The sequence below is a fragment of the Leptodactylus fuscus genome, chromosome 3, assembly GCF_031893055.1.
Source record: "Leptodactylus fuscus isolate aLepFus1 chromosome 3, aLepFus1.hap2, whole genome shotgun sequence".
NCBI lineage: Eukaryota > Metazoa > Chordata > Amphibia > Anura > Leptodactylidae > Leptodactylus > Leptodactylus fuscus.
Window position 1 is genome coordinate 239,449,915 of NC_134267.1, and position 17,399 is coordinate 239,467,313.

General features: G+C 38.1%; 1 protein-coding gene across 6 annotated transcripts in view; it reads left to right on the forward strand.

Moving 5' to 3' along the window:
- Window positions 1-17,399, forward strand: part of OTOF (otoferlin) — a 188,936-nt gene that overhangs the window by 77,872 nt on the left and 93,665 nt on the right. For all 6 annotated transcript variants that reach the window (XM_075269335.1, XM_075269338.1, XM_075269340.1 and 3 more), the window contains exon 3: window positions 14,997-15,085. In XM_075269335.1, coding sequence (XP_075125436.1) covers window positions 14,997-15,085 — 89 coding nt within the window. The remainder of the gene's footprint in view (window positions 1-14,996; window positions 15,086-17,399) is intronic.

Below are 17,399 nucleotides of genomic sequence, written 5' to 3' on the forward strand. Positions count from 1 at the left end.
ACTATAATACTGCTCCGATGTACAAGAATATAACTACTATAATACTACTCCTATGTACAAGAATATAACTACTATAATCCTGCTCCTATGTACAAGAATATAACTACTATACTTCTGCTCCTATGTACAAGAATATAACTACTATAATACTACTCCTATGTACAAGAATATAACTACTATAATACTACTCCTATGTACAAAAATATAACTACTATAATACTACTCCTATGTACAAGAATAGAACTACTATAATACTACTCCTATGTACAAGAGTATAACTACTATAATACTACTCCTATGTACAAGAATATAACTACTATAATACTACCTCCTATGTACAAGAATGTAACTACTATAATACTACTCCTATGTACAAGAATATAACTACTATAATACTACTCCCTATGTACAAGAATATAACTACTATAATACTACCCCTATGTACAAGAATATAACTACTATAATACTGCCCCCTATGTACAAGAATATAACTACTATAATACTACTCCTATGTACAAGAATATAACTACTATAATCCTGCTCCTATGTACAAGAATATAACTACTATAATACTACCTCCTATGTACAAGAATATAACTACTATAATACTACTCCTATGTACAAGAATATAACTACTATAATCCTGCTCCTATGTACAAGAATATAACTACTTTAATACTAGCTCCTATGTACAAGAATATAACTACTATAATACTACTCCTATGTACAAGAATATAACTACTATAATACTACCTCCTATGTACAAGAATATAACTACTATAATACTGCTCCTATGTACAAGAATATAACTACTATAATACTGCCCCTATGTACAAGAATATAACTACTATATTACTACCTCCTATGTACAAGAATATAACTACTATAATACTACCTCCTATGTACAAGAATATAACTACTATAATACTGCTCCTATGTACAAGAATATAACTACTATAATACTGCCCCTATGTACAAGAATATAACTACTATATTACTACCTCCTATGTACAAGAATATAACTACTATAATACTACTCCTATGTACAAGAATATAACTACTATAATACTACTCCTATGTACAAGAATAGAACTACTATAATACTACTCCTATGTACAAGAATATAACTACTATAATACTGCCCCTATGTACAAGAATATAACTACTATATTACTACCTCCTATGTACAAGAATATAACTACTATAATACTACCTCCTATGTACAAGAATATAACTACTATAATACTACCCCTATGTACAAGAATATAACTACTATATTACTACCTCCTATGTACAAGAATATAACTACTATATTACTACCTCCTATGTACAAGAATATAACTACTATAATACTACTCCTATGTACAAGAATATAACTACTATAATACTACTCCTATGTACAAGAATAGAACTACTATAATACTACTCCTATGTACAAGAATAGAACTACTATAATACTACTCCTATGTACAAGAGTATAACTACTATAATACTACTCCTATGTACAAGAATATAACTACTATAATACTACCTCCTATGTACAAGAATATAACTACTATAATACTACTCCTATGTACAAGAATATAACTACTATAGTACTACCTCCTATGTACAAGAATATAACTACTATAATACTACTCCTATGTACAAGAATATAACTACTATAGTGCTACCTCCTATGTACAAGAATATAACTACTATAATACTACTCCTATGTACAAGAATATAACTACTATAATACTACTCCCTATGTACAAGAATATAACTACTATAATACTACCCCTATGTACAAGAATGTAACTACTATAATACTGCCCCCTATGTACAAGAATATAACTACTATAATACTACTCCTATGTACAAGAATATAACTACTATAATACTACTCCTGTGTACAAGAATATAACTACTATAATCCTGCTCCTATGTACAAGAATATAACTACTATAATACTACCTCCTATGTACAAGAATATAACTACTATAATACTACTCCTATGTACAAGAATATAACTACTATAATCCTGCTCCTTTGTACAAGAATATATCTACTATAATACTACCTCCTATGTACAAGAATATAACTACTATAATACTACTCCTATGTACAAGAATATAACTACTATAATCCTGCTCCTATGTACAAGAATATAACTACTATAATACTACCTCCTATGTACAAGAATATAACTACTATAATACTACCTCCTTTGTTCAAGAATATAACTACTATAATACTACTCCTATGTACAAGAATATAACTACTATAATCCTGCTCCTATGTACAAGAATATAACTACTATAATACTACCTCCTATGTACAAAAATATAACTACTATAATACTACTCCTATGTACAAGAATATAACTACTATAATACAACTCCTATGTACAAGAATATAACTACTATAGTACTACTCCTATGTACAAGAATATAACTACTATAATCCTGCTCCTATGTACAAGAATATAACTACTATAATACTACCTCCTATGTACAAGAATATAACTACTATAATACTACTCCTATGTACAAGAATATAACTACTATAATACATCTCCTATGTACAAGAATATAACTACTATAATACTACCTCCTATGTACAAGAATATAACTACTATAATACTACTCCTATGTACAATAATATAACTACTATAATACTGTCCCCTATGTACAAGAATATAACTACTATAATACTACCTCCTATGAACAAGAATATAACTACTATAATACTACCTCCTATGTAAAAGAATATAACTACTATAATACTACTCCTATGTACAAGAATATAACTACTATAATACTACTCCTATGTACAAGAATATAACTACTCTAATACTACCTCCTATGTATAAGAATATAACTACTATAATACTACTCCTATGTACAATAATATAACTACTATAATACTGCCCCCTATGTACAAGAATATAACTACAATAATACTACCTCCTTTGTACAAGAATATAACTACTATAATACTACTCCTATGTACAAGAATATAACTACTATAATACTGCCCCTATGTGCAAGAATATAACTACTATAATACTGCTCCTATGTACAAGAATATAACTACTATAATACTACTCCTATGTACAAGAATATAACTACTATAATACTACTCCTATGTACAAGAATATAACTACTATAATACTGCCCCCTATGTACAAGAATATAACTACTATAATACTATCTCCTATGTATAAGAATATAACTACTATAATACTGCTCCTATGTACAAGAATATAACTACTATAATACTGCCCCCTATGTACAAGACTATAACTACTATAATACTGCTCCTATGTACAAGAATATAATTACTATAATACTACTCCTATGTACAGGGATATAACTACTATAATACTGCCCCCTATGTACAAGAATATAACTACTATAATACTGCTCCTATGTAGAAGAATATAACTACTATAATACTACCTCTGTGCACAAGAATACAACTACTATAATACTACTCCTATGTACAAGAATATAATTACTATAATACTGCTCCTATGTACAAGAATATAATTACTATAATACTACTCCTATGTACAAGAATATATCTACTATAATACTGCCCCTATGTACAAGAATATAATTACTATAATACTACTCCTATGTACAAGAATATAACTACTATAATCCTGCTCCTATGTACAAGAATATAACTACTATAATACTGCTCCTATGTACAAGAATATAACTACTATAATCCTGCTCCTATGTACAAGAATATAACTACTATAATACTACTCCTATGTACAAGAATATAACTACTATAATACTACTCCTATGTACAAGAATATAACTACTATAATACTGCTCCTATGTACAAGAATATAACTACTATAATACTGCTCCTATGTACAAGAATATAACTACTATATTCCTGCTCCTATGTACAAGAATATAACTACTATAATACTACTCCTATGTACAAGAATATAACTACTATAATACTACTCCTATGTACAAGAATATAACTACTATAATACTACCTCCTATGTACAAGAATATAACTACTATAATACTACCTCCTATGTATAAGAATATAACTACTATAATACTACTCCTATGTACAAGAATATAACTACTATAATACTACCTCCTATGTACAAGAATATAACTACTATAATACTACCTCCTATGTATAAGAATATAACTACTATAATACTACTCCTATGTACAAGAATATAACTACTATAATACTACTCCCTATGTACAAGAATACAGTCCTATGAAAAAGTTTGGGCACCCCTATTAATCTTAATCATTTTTAGTTCTAAATATTTTGGTGTTTGCAGCAGCCATTTCAGTTTGATATATCTAATAACTGATGGACACAGTAATATTTCAGGATTGAAATGAGGTTTATTGTACTAACAGAAAATGCGCAATATGCATTAAACCAAAATTTGACCGTGCAAAAGTATGGGCACCTCAACAGAAAAGTGACATTAATATTTAGTACATCCTCCTTTTGCAAAGATAACAGCCTCTAGTCGCTTCCTGTAGCTTTTAATCAGTTCCTGGATCCTGGATGAAGGTATTTTGGACCATTTCTTTCTACAAAACAATTCAAGTTCAGGTAAGCTTGATGGTCGTCGAGCATGGACAGCCCGCTCTCAAATGATCTGAAAATAAAGATTGTTCAACATAGTTGTTCAGGGGAAGGATACAAAACGTTGTCTCAGGGATTTAACCTGTCAGTTTCCACTGTGAGGAACATAGTAAGGAAATGGAAGACCACAGGGACAGTTCTTGTTAAGCCCAGAAGTGGCAGGCCAAGAAAAATATCAGAAAGGCAGAGAAGAAGAATGGTGAGAACAGTCAAGGACAATCCACAGACCACCTCCAAAGAGCTGCAGCATCATCTTGCTGCAGATGGTGTCACTGTGCATCGGTCAACTATACAGCGCACTTTGCACAAATAGAAGCTGTATGGGAGAGTGATGAGAAAGAAGCCGTTTCTGCACGTACGCCACAAATAGAGTTGCCTGAGGTATGCAAAAGCACATATGGACAAGGCAGCTTCATTTTGGAAACAAAAATTGAGTTGTTTGGTTATAAAAAAAGGCGTTCTGCATGGCGTCCAAAAAGAAACAGCATTCCAAGAAAAACACATGCTACCCACTGTAAAATTTGGTGGAGGTTCCATCATGCTTTGGGGCTGTGTGGCCAATGCCGGCATCGGGAATCTTGTTAAAGTTGAGAGTCGCATGGATTCCACTCAGTATCAGCAGATTCTTGAGAATAATGTTCAAGAATCAGTGACGAAGTTGAAGTTATGCCGGGGATGGATATTTCAGCAAGACAATGATCCAAAACACCGCTCCAAATCCTCAGGCATTCATGCAGAGGAACAATTACAATGTTCTGGAATGGCCATCCCAGTCCCCAGACCTGAATATCATTGAACATCTGTGGGATGATTTGAAGCGGGCTGTCCATGCTCGGCGACCATCTAACTTAACTGAACTTGAATTGTTTGTCCAAAATACCTTTATCCAGGATCCAGGAAATGATTAAAAGCTACAGGAAGCGACTAGAGGCTGTTATCTTTGCAAAAGGAGGATCTACTAAATATTAATGTCACTTTTCTGTTGAGGTGCCCATACTTTTGCACCGGTCAAATTTTGGTTTAATGCATATTGCACATTTTCTGTTAGTACAATAAACCTCATTTCAATCCTGAAATATTACTGTGTCCATCAGTTATTAGATATATCAAACTGAAATGGCTGCTGCAAACACCAAAATATTTAGAACTAAAAATGATTAAGATTAATAGGGGTCCCCAAACTTTTTCATAGGACTGTATAACTACTATAATACTACCCCTATGTACAAGAATATAACTAATATAATACTGCCCCCTATGTACAAAAATATAACTACTATAATACTACTCTTATGTACAAGAATATAACTACTATAATTCTACTCCTATGTACAAGAATATAACTACTATAATCCTGCTCCTATGTACAAGAATATAACTACTATAATACTACTCCTATGTACAAGAATATAACTACTATAATACAACTCCTATGTACAAGAATATAACTACTATAATACTACTCCTATGTACAAGAATATAACTACTATAATACTACTCCTATGTAAAAGAATATAACTACTATAATACTACCTCCTATGTACAAGAATATAACTACTATAATACTACCTCCTATGTATAAGAATATAACTACTATAATACTACTCCTATGTACAAGAATATAACTACTATAATACTGCTCCTATGTACAAGAATATAACTACTATAATACTACCTCCTATGTTTAAGAATATAACTACTATAATACTATTCCTATGTACAAGAATATAACTACTATAATACTACCTCCTATGTATAAGAATATAACTACTATAATACTACTCCTATGTACAAGAATATAACTACTATAATACTACCTCCTATGTTTAAGAATATAACTACTATAATACTACTCCTATGTATAAGAATATAACTACTATAATACTACTCCTATGTACAAGAATATAACTACTATAATACTACTTCCTATGTTTAAGAATATAACTACTATAATACTATTCCTATGTACAAGAATATAACTACTATAATACTACCTCCTATGTATAAGAATATAACTACTATAATACTGCCCCTATGTACAAGAATATAACTACTATAATACTACCTCCTATGTACAAGAATATAACTACTATAATACTACCTCCTATGTACAAGAATATAACTACTATAATACTGCTCCTATGTACAAGAATATAACTATTATAATACTACTCCTATGTACAAGAATATAACTACTATAATACTACCTCCTATGTATAAGAATATAACTACTATAATACTACTCCTATGTACAAGAATATAACTACTATAATACTACTCCTATGTACAAGAATATAACTACTATAATACTACCTCCTATGTTTAAGAATATAACTACTATAATACTACTCCTATGTACAAGAATATAACTACTATAATACTACCTCCTATGTATAAGAATATAACTACTATAATACTGCCCCTATGTACAAGAATATAACTACTATAATACTACTCCTATGTACAAGAATATAACTACTATAATACTACCTCCTATGTATAAGAATATAACTACTATAATACTACTCCTATGTACAAGAATATAACTACTATAATACTACTTCCTATGTTTAAGAATATAACTACTATAATACTATTCCTATGTACAAGAATATAACTACTATAATACTACCTCCTATGTATAAGAATATAACTACTATAATACTGCCCCTATGTACAAGAATATAACTACTATAATACTACCTCCTATGTACAAGAATATAACTACTATAATACTACCTCCTATGTACAAGAATATAACTACTATAATACTGCTCCTATGTACAAGAATATAACTATTATAATACTACTCCTATGTACAAGAATATAACTACTATAATACTACCTCCTATGTATAAGAATATAACTACTATAATACTACTCCTATGTACAAGAATATAACTACTATAATACTACTCCTATGTACAAGAATATAACTACTATAATACTACCTCCTATGTTTAAGAATATAACTACTATAATACTACTCCTATGTACAAGAATATAACTACTATAATACTACCTCCTATGTATAAGAATATAACTACTATAATACTGCCCCTATGTACAAGAATATAACTACTATAATACTACTCCTATGTACAAGAATATAACTACTATAATACTACCTCCTATGTATAAGAATATAACTACTATAATACTACCTCCTATGTACAAGAATATAACTACTATAATACTACCTCCTATGTACAAGAATATAACTACTATAATACTACTCCTATGTACAAGAATATAACTACTATAATACTACTCCCTATGTTCAAGAATATAACTACTATAATACTACCCCTATGTACAAGAATATAACTACTATAATACTGCCCCCTATGTACAAGAATATAACTACTATAATACTACTCCTATGTACAAGAATATAACTACTATAATACTACTCCTATGTACAAGAATATAACTACTATAATCCTGCTCCTATGTACAAGAATATAACTACTATAATACTACCTCCTATGTACAAGAATATAACTACTATAATACTACTCCTATGTACAAGAATATAACTACTATAATACTACTCCTATGTACAAGAATATAACTACTATAATCCTGCTCCTATGTACAAGAATATAACTACTATAATACTACCTCCTATGTACAAGAATATAACTACTATAATACTACTCCTATGTACAAGAATATAACTACTATAATACTACTCCTATGTACAAGAATATAACTACTATAATACTACTCCTATGTACAAGAATATAGCTACTATAATACTGCTCCTATGTACAAGAATATAACTACTATAATACTACTCCTATGTACAAGAATATAGCTACTATAATACTGCTCCTATGTACAAGAATATAACTACTATAATACTACCCCTATGTACAAGAATATAACTACTATAATACTGCCCCTATATACAAGAATATAACTACTATAATCCTGCTCCTATGTACAAGAATATAACTACTATAATACTACCTCCTATGTACAAGGATATAACTACTATAATACTACTCCTATGTACAAGAATATAACTACTATAATACTACTCCTATGTACAAGAATATAACTACTATAATACTACTCCTATGTACAAGAATATAACTACTATAATACTACTCCTATGTACAAGAATATAACTACTATAATACTGCTCCCTATGTACAAGAATATAACTACTATAATACTACTCCTATGTACAAGAATATAACTACTATAATCCTGCTCTTATGTACAAGAATATAACTACTATAATACTACCTCCTATGTACAAGAATATAACTACTATAATACTGCTCCTATGTACAAGAATATAACTACTATAATACTGCTCCTATGTACAAGAATATAACTACTATAATACTGCTCCTATGTACAAGAATATAACTACTATAATACTGCTCCTATGTACAAGAATATAACTACTATAATACTACCTCCTATGTACAAGAATATAACTACTATAATACTACCTCCTATGTACAAGAATATAACTACTATAATACTGCCATGTGTGATCAGTTCTATAAGATGTTGCTGGTATTCGGTGTTTATAGGGTAATAATTACAGGATACATTTGCGATTATATTTTCCATTCTCCCGCTCTAATCTCTATGACAGCGCCCCCCGGTGTCACTGTGATAGCTCCCCGTTCTCCTATCTGTCTGTGTGTAAGCGGAGGATGAGGCAGACGTAGTGTGATTATCGGTGCGACTCCAGGCACATCAGGCTGCAGCACAATCCGCACAGAGAGCAATAAATGTGATGTATCCGAGCTCATTAACCGACCGGAGGCCTCAGGCAAGGAGATGAAATAACAGCGCCGCGCCGTAAGTGAGTGATATCACACTGATTGTACACAGAGAAGAGCGGCAAATAATATCTGTGCTGCTATGTGAGGAGGGGGCGCTGTGTGGCCCCCACACGTTACATCAGATGTACAACCAGGGGCCAGGGAGTTGCCTATGTGCTTGTTAAATACTCTGTGCTGCTGTGAACTCTGCTCCTTCCACTATGTAACTCTTAGTCTCCTACCTCCCACAAGATCATCATTCTCCTCTCCTGAAATGCTCTGTACTGCTGATAACCCTGCTCCTTCCTCTATGTAACGCTTAATATGTGATATGGCCGATGTCCTGGCACCGCAGCTTGGGTGGTGATTGGAGCAGATACAACATGAAACCCATGATTGAGAGGATAATGAGGGTCCTGCCAGCGGAGACGACATCAATTAAACACATTACTGTCTAAATGGAGACAAATGACTCCAGCTGCAGCGCGCGGCGTGTGGGCACATAGTCAGGCAGAAGTGATGTGCGGCTGATGCCCCCCCCGAGGGGTGGGGGTACCCATGGATTGTAGCACAACAGATGGACGGCCCCGGATCTGGAGAAAGATGACAGGACATCATAGTCTGATACAAAAGATAATCAAGTGGTGAGGAAATGATGGGCGGTATTTCATCTGGAGCGGAGCTGTTTGTATGCTGGGATAGAAAACACAGAGATGGACAAAGTGACCTGAAGCCGCAGAGTCATTCGGTAGTGAAATATCCCAATTTATTAAAGATCAGTAAATAAGTCGTAGTATATCGGTTAGTGGAGACCTAGTGGTTAAAAAGTTGCCCAATGTTCCATTCCTGGACTGATTTCCCCTTCTACATCTCATGTGGGTCCCATCCTTTGTACTGACAGATGAGGTAGAATGCGTGACTCTCCCTTTCCTCTGATGTAGAGTCTGTAATATGTGCTCTCCTCTCTATGTATACAGGTACACAGTCTGTGTGATCCCCCTCCCTTCTCCTGCAGAGTTAGCCATATGTGCTCTCCTCTCTGTATATACAGGTACACAGCCTGTGTAATCCTCCTCCCTTCTCCTGCAGAGTTAGCCATACGTGCTGTGCTCTTTCTGTTTATACAGGTAAACAGCCTGTGTGATCCCCCTCCCTTCTCCTGCAGAATTAGCCACATGTGCTCTCCTCTCTGTATATACAGGTACACAGCCTGTGTGATCCCCCTCCCTTCTCCTGCAGAGTTAGCCACATGTGCTCTCCTCTCTGTATATACAGGTACACAGCCTGTGTGATCCCCCTCCCTTCTCCTGCAGAGTTAGCCATATGTGATCTCCTCTCTGTATATACATGTATACATCCTGTGTGATCCCCCTCCCTTCTCCTGCAGAATTAGCCACATGTGCTCTCCTCTCTGTATATACAGGTACACAGCCTGTGTGATCCCCTCCCTTCTCCTGCAGAGTTAGTCAGATGTGCTCTCCTCTCTCTGTATATAGCCTGTGTGATCCCTCTTCCTTCTTTTGCAGAGTTAGCCATATGTGCTCTCCTCTATGTTTACAGGTACACAGCCTGTGTGACCCCTTTTCTCTACTTGTAGAATTAGTAATGTGTGCTATCTTCTCTATATATATACAGGTACACAGCCTGTGTGATTCCCCTCCCTTCTCCTGCAGAGTTAGCCATATGTGCTCTCCTCTCTGTATATACAGGTAAACAGCCTGTGTGATCCTCCTCCCTTCTCCTGAAGAGTTAGTCACATGTGCTCTCCTCTCTCTGTATATACAGGTACACATCCTGTGTGACCCCCCCCCCTCCTTTCTCCTGCAGAATTAGCCATATGTGCTCTCCTCTCTGTATATACAGGTAAACAGCCTGTGTGATCCCCCTCCCTTCTCCTGCAGAGTAAGGGCTCATTCACACGGAGTAAACACTAGCTTATTCTGAACGTAAAACACGTTCAGAATCAGCGGCGTATAAAGCAGTTCCATTCATTTCTATGGGAGCCGACATACGAGCGCTCCCCATAGAAATGAATGGGCTGCTTTTTTCACCACGAGCGCTCCCATTGAAGTGAATGGGAAGCGCTGCGTGTACGGCTCGGAATGAGCTGAGCTAGCCGTACACGCGTGCACTTTCCATTCACTTCAATGGGACTGCTCGTAGTGAAAGAAGCAGCCCATTCATTTCTATGGGGAGCGCTCGTATGCCGGCTCCCATAGAAATGAATGGAACTGCTTTATACGCCGCTGATTCTGAACATGTTTTACGTTCAGAATAAGTTGGCGTTTACTCCGTGTGAATGAGCCCTTAGTCACATGTGCTCTCCTCTCTCTGTATATAGCCTGTGTGACCCCTCTTCCTTCTCTTGCAGAGTTAGTCACGTGCTCTCCTCTATGTTTACAGGTACACAGCCTATGTGACTCCTTTTCTCTACTTGCAGAATTAGTAATGAGTGCTCTCCTCTCTCTATATATATATACAGGTACACAGCCTGTGTGATCCCCCTCCCTTTTCCTGCAGAGTTAGCCATATGTGCTCTCCTCTCTGTATATACAGGTACACAGCCTGTTTGATCCTCCTCCCTTCTCCTGAAGAGTTAGTCATATGTTCTCTCCTCTCTCTGTATATACAGGTACACAGCCTGTGTGACCCCCCCTCCCTTTTCCTGCAGAGTTAGCCATATGTGCTCTCCTCTCTGTATATACAGGTACACAGCCTGTTTGATCCTCCTCCCTTCTCCTGAAGAGTTAGTCATATGTGCTCTCCTCTCTCTGTATATACAGGTACACAGCCTGTGTGACCCCCCCTCCCTTTTCCTGCAGAGTTAGTCACATGTGCTCTCCTCTCTCTGTATATAGCCTGTGTGATCCCTCTTCCTTCTCTTGCAGAGTTAGTCATGTGCTCTCCTCTCTATGTTTACAGGCAAACATCCTGTGTGACCCCTTTTCTCTACTTGCAGAATTAGTAATGTGTGCTCTCCCCTCTATGTATACAGGTACACAGCCTGTGTGATCCTTCTCCCTTTCTCCGATTTCCGATGATTTTCCAGCCGATCGCAATCGCGATCGTGAAATTTGCTCGATCGCCGATCGGGATCCGATCTTTCCCGATCACTCAACCAGGTCTAGAACCTGAGCAAGGGGATCAGCGAAATTAAAAACCCTAAAAATGTACCCCAGGGTCTCAGAGATAGGCCACGTTACGGTCACACGTATCGGTCTTTAGTTACCAGCTGAATCTGTACGTGTAAAGCTGTAAGGTAGCGTAGCGGTGACCAGATGTACCTCCACCTGTACATGGCGGCCATGTCTTATGAGAAGGGCCGCAGATGTGACAGCCTGGTGTCTTTAATCTTATTTATTTCCCAAGGTGCCTGCCGCCTTCTCTCGGCGCCCCTGATGCTGCGGCAGTGGTACTAGCGGAGACGTTCCTAATGAGCCGCCGCTCTCCCTCTCATGTGAACCTTTCGTTTGCAGTGAAATCTAAATGAGGCCTTTGGGGCTTTGGGGCCGTATTGTGTCTGCGGCTCCGGGGATTCTGCCGTCATTAGCTGGAAGCTCTCCGCGCCCGCACCGACACTTGTTATTTTATGTTCTGCCATTTCAGGTTTATTTCATCTTCTTTTCAGCTGCTGCGCTCGGGGTAATCACATGGAACGAAACCAACAGAAATCTGCATTTACAATGGGCTTGTGGTTTTTGTCAATGCACATTTGGGGATTTAGAGAGGAAAAATTTAACTTGCACAAAAATTAAAAGATCCAGTGGTCACGTTATTCTATGGGGGGAGGGGGGGTCAAGCCTCAGGCCACCAGGGGTGTGTACTCTATGATCAGTAGGTTCCGTGAATAGTACTTGGCAGGGCTGGATTGTATGGAGGTCATGTGGGCACTGGGCCCTCCACCATAATATGGCATGGTATTTGGGGTGTATAGCCTCTGGTGGTCTAGTGATATATAGTCCTTGGTGGTCTAGAGGCATATAGTTCCTAATGTTATAGTGGCATATAGTTTCCAATGGTCTAGTGGTATACAGCCCCTGGTGGTTTAGTGGTTTCTAATCCCTAGTGGTCTAGCAGTGTATAGTCCCCAGTGGTCCAGTGGTGTATAGTCCCTGGTCGTCTAGTGGTATACAGTCCCTGGTGGTTTAGTAGTGTCTAATCCTTAGTGGTCTAGCAGTGTGTAGTCCCTGGTGGTCTAGTGATATAAAGTCCCTGGTAGTCTAATGATATACTGTATACTGCCAGTGGTATATAGTTCCCAGTGGTATAGTGGTATATAGTCCCTGGTGGTCCAGTGGTGTATAGTCCCTGGTGGTCTAGTGGTGTCTAGTCCCTAGTTGTCTATTGCTGTATAGTTCCTGGTGGTCTATTGCTGTATAGTTCCTGGTGGTCTAGTGGTGTATAGTTCCTGGTGGTCTAGTGGTGTATAGTCGTAGGTGGTCTAGTGGTATATAGTCCCTGGTGTTATAGTGGTGTATAGTCCCTAGTTGTCTATTGGTGTATAGTTCCTGGTGGTCTAGTGATGTATAGTCACTGGTGGTCTAGTGGTATATACTGCCAGACACGTGGTATATACATAATACAGTGCCAGGTCGTTATTGCTATATACTTTACTAATATACTAATAAAGAATTAGAATTCAGCTCAGACCTGGACAAGGACATCAGAGGTCAGTGATCCTGTGGAAGGTTCCGGATATAATGAAACACGAGTGTGGAGAATCGGGCATTATCCGCCCCGTGCGCTCAGTCACATTGTGACCTTGGTGAATGTGGTGATGACACTTCTACTGCTCTGACTGACTGCAGGAAAGCTACAGCGAAATGCAGAGATGTATAATCATATAGGGCGGGGCTTATAATAAAAGGGGGTGTGGCCTTGTGTCAGTCCAAGGAGCAGAACCCCAGGATCAGACTGATTTCAACCGGTATTATTTATCTATGTACGGCAGTATTATTGGGGAACTGAATTGCAGTATTACATGGAAACTATATGGCAGTATTATATAAGAATAACAGCAGTATTGTGTGAGAGATATTTGGCAGTATTATCTGGGAATTGTATGACAATATCATGTGGACTTGTATGGCAGTATTATGTGGGAATTATATGGCAATATTACTGGAAAGTATATGACTTTACGATGTGAGAACTTTATGGCGGTATAATGTGGGACTTATATGGTAGTATTAGGTGGAAATGATATGGTGGTATTATGTAAGAACTATATGGAAGTATTATATGAGAATTAAATAGCATCATTGTATGAAAACTATATGACGGTATTATACGTAGTATGGCAGTGTTATGTGGACTGTGTAGGTCTACACTATGTCGGCACTGTATGGCAGCATTATATTGACCAAAATGACAACTCGCGATGTTTTTCTTGCCCAGGGCCCCATCTCTTTGCTCTATATGGACAGCAGGGGGAGCCCCAGTGCATTGTATAGCATCAGAGACGGTGGAGCATTACCGCGCTGTGTGTAGCAGAGCTGAGTTGGTCGCCTGAACGCCTGTGTATTTTACAGATTTGTGATATCTGATTCCCTGTGTGATAAACCTTCTCTCTCCTTCCAGACTTTCCGCTGGCCGATCGCCAGTAACATCGACGGCAACGAGATGCTGGAAATACAAGTGTTCAACTACAGCAAAGTCTTCACTAACAGGTGGGTGCGCGGCCTCCTCCTCGCCGGGGTCTTCTTACCTGTGTCCTCTACTGATGGGATGTAATTGGTGGACAAAGGATTTCATGGAGTTGTGCATTTAGTCCCCAGTCAGGGTGTGGCGTATTGATCAGTTCATCCTGAGCTCTCTGATTCATGAATACAATTCCAGAACTACAGTGCAGACTGACACTAATACAGGAGAAGCAGTTGGAGAGCAGGTTTATATGTAACTAGCATCTGCCCGCGACTTCATCCGAGGGTTGTTTGTTGGCGCCAACCTGCATATACGTATGCAATTGGTGTTGGCAATAATCTGCCTACGCCCGCGTCTTGGCTCTGCTACATCTATGTATTTGCGCAGTATACGCAGGTGTGGGCCGGCCCCCCAATCCCCCCCTAACGGCATCCACCTCTCAAGCGTCCCAGGTGGCCCCCCAGCCCCCCCACAACCCCCCTTCCGCCCATCCCCCCCCCCCAACTGCCTCCACCTCCAAATGTATTTGCCCTTTTGCAAGCAGCAACCATTATTAGCAGTCATGACAGCACTATGAAGGAGAGTTACTCAGCTTTTCAAAGACCCTGAATGCTATGTATATCTTCAGTTGGTATCCATCGGTATATTCTTCCATTATACCTCATTCATTTTCTTTGTGCCTGTTTATGTGTCAGTCTACACTGAACTTCTAGCATTCTATTCATGAACTAGGGAGCTCAGGCTGAACAGAACTTTGCAATATTATTAAAGAATGCTGATATTCCTGGTTATGGATCGGACATTGGCCTGACTATCACGGCTGTTGCCTGTAGGTGTCACTACAGAGACAGTTTACTTTCTCTTTGAGGAGAGGTAATTTGCATATTTTTCCCAGGGAGCATTGCAGGCACCAGTTGGCTCTCCACAAGGAGAACAGATGCCTCCCTAAAGTATCTGTAATATTTTTCTAAAACTGGTTGCAGAAGTGAGCGGCTGCAGCAGACCTGTCATGGCGGCCGCCTCTCGTATCCTGCGATTAATTATGGGCTGTGATCAGACGCAGCGGCGTGGACAATGGAGGGCGGTGATAAATAATGGAGGCCTCACCGCCAGGATAATAAGAGACATCTGATCCCGGCCGGCCGCACAATGGAGATGAATTATTAAATGATTGAGATAAGAAGTCGCCGTCACCTCGCAATGTCGCCGCTTGTCACTCATCACAGGGCTAATGAGGAAAGAGTCAGATAGTCAGAGCTCTGGGGGATGAAGGAACCCTTGAAGTGGAGGCACACACGTGTGTGTGTGTATATATAATATATATATATATATATATAATGGCAAATGTAGTACATATCATCCGCAGGGGCGGAGCTTATGGAAATGTGGGTGTAAAGGGTGGGGTTTAAAGGATGTTCCTGACTGCTTGCAAAGTAGTATTAAGCTGCCATATATGTCTGACAGCATACTGCCTGCCCCATCAATGGTGTCACCACTAACCTAGGTAAGTAGAGGGAATACGGGATATCACTGGTTTTAGGGCACTGGGAGAATCAAATAATGTTTTTTCCTTGTGAGTCGCTGCCTCTGTAGCTGAGATACCGATATTTCTGTAGATATAGAAATGAGCTCTTTGTTCCAATGGAACCACGCTGATTGCTCCAATGAGCTAATTTGCATATTACCAAACACTGTTTGGTCCTTTTGTGTCTATCTATCTGCAGGGCTGGGGTGATATGCTGGTTCTGGTCACAGTAACCTATCTATCTGCAGGGCTGGGGTGATATGCTGGTTCTGGTGACACTAACCTATCTATCTGCGGGGTTGAGGTGATATGCTGGGTCTGGTCACAGTAACCTATCTATCTGCAGGGCTGGGGTGATATGCTAGGTCTGGTGACACTAACCTATCTATCTGCAGGGCTGGGGTGATATGCTGGTTCTGGTGACAGTAACCTATCTATCTGCAGGGCTGGGGGGATATGCTGGTTCTGGTGACAGTAACCTATCTATCTGCAGGACTGGGGTGATATGCTGGTTCTGGTGACACTAACCTATCTATCTGCAGGGCTGGGGTGATATGCTGGTTCTGGTGACAGTAACCTATCTATCTGCAGGACTGGGGTGATATGCTGGTTCTGGTGACAGGGCTGGGGTGATATGCTGGTTCTGGTGACAGTAACCTATCTATCTGCAGGGCTGGGGTGATATGCTGGGTCTGGTGACAGTAACCTATCTATCTGCAGGGCTGGGGTGATATGCTGGGTCTGATGACAGTAACCTATCTATCTGCAGGGCTGGGGTGATATGCTGGTTCTGGTGACAGTAACCTATCTATCTG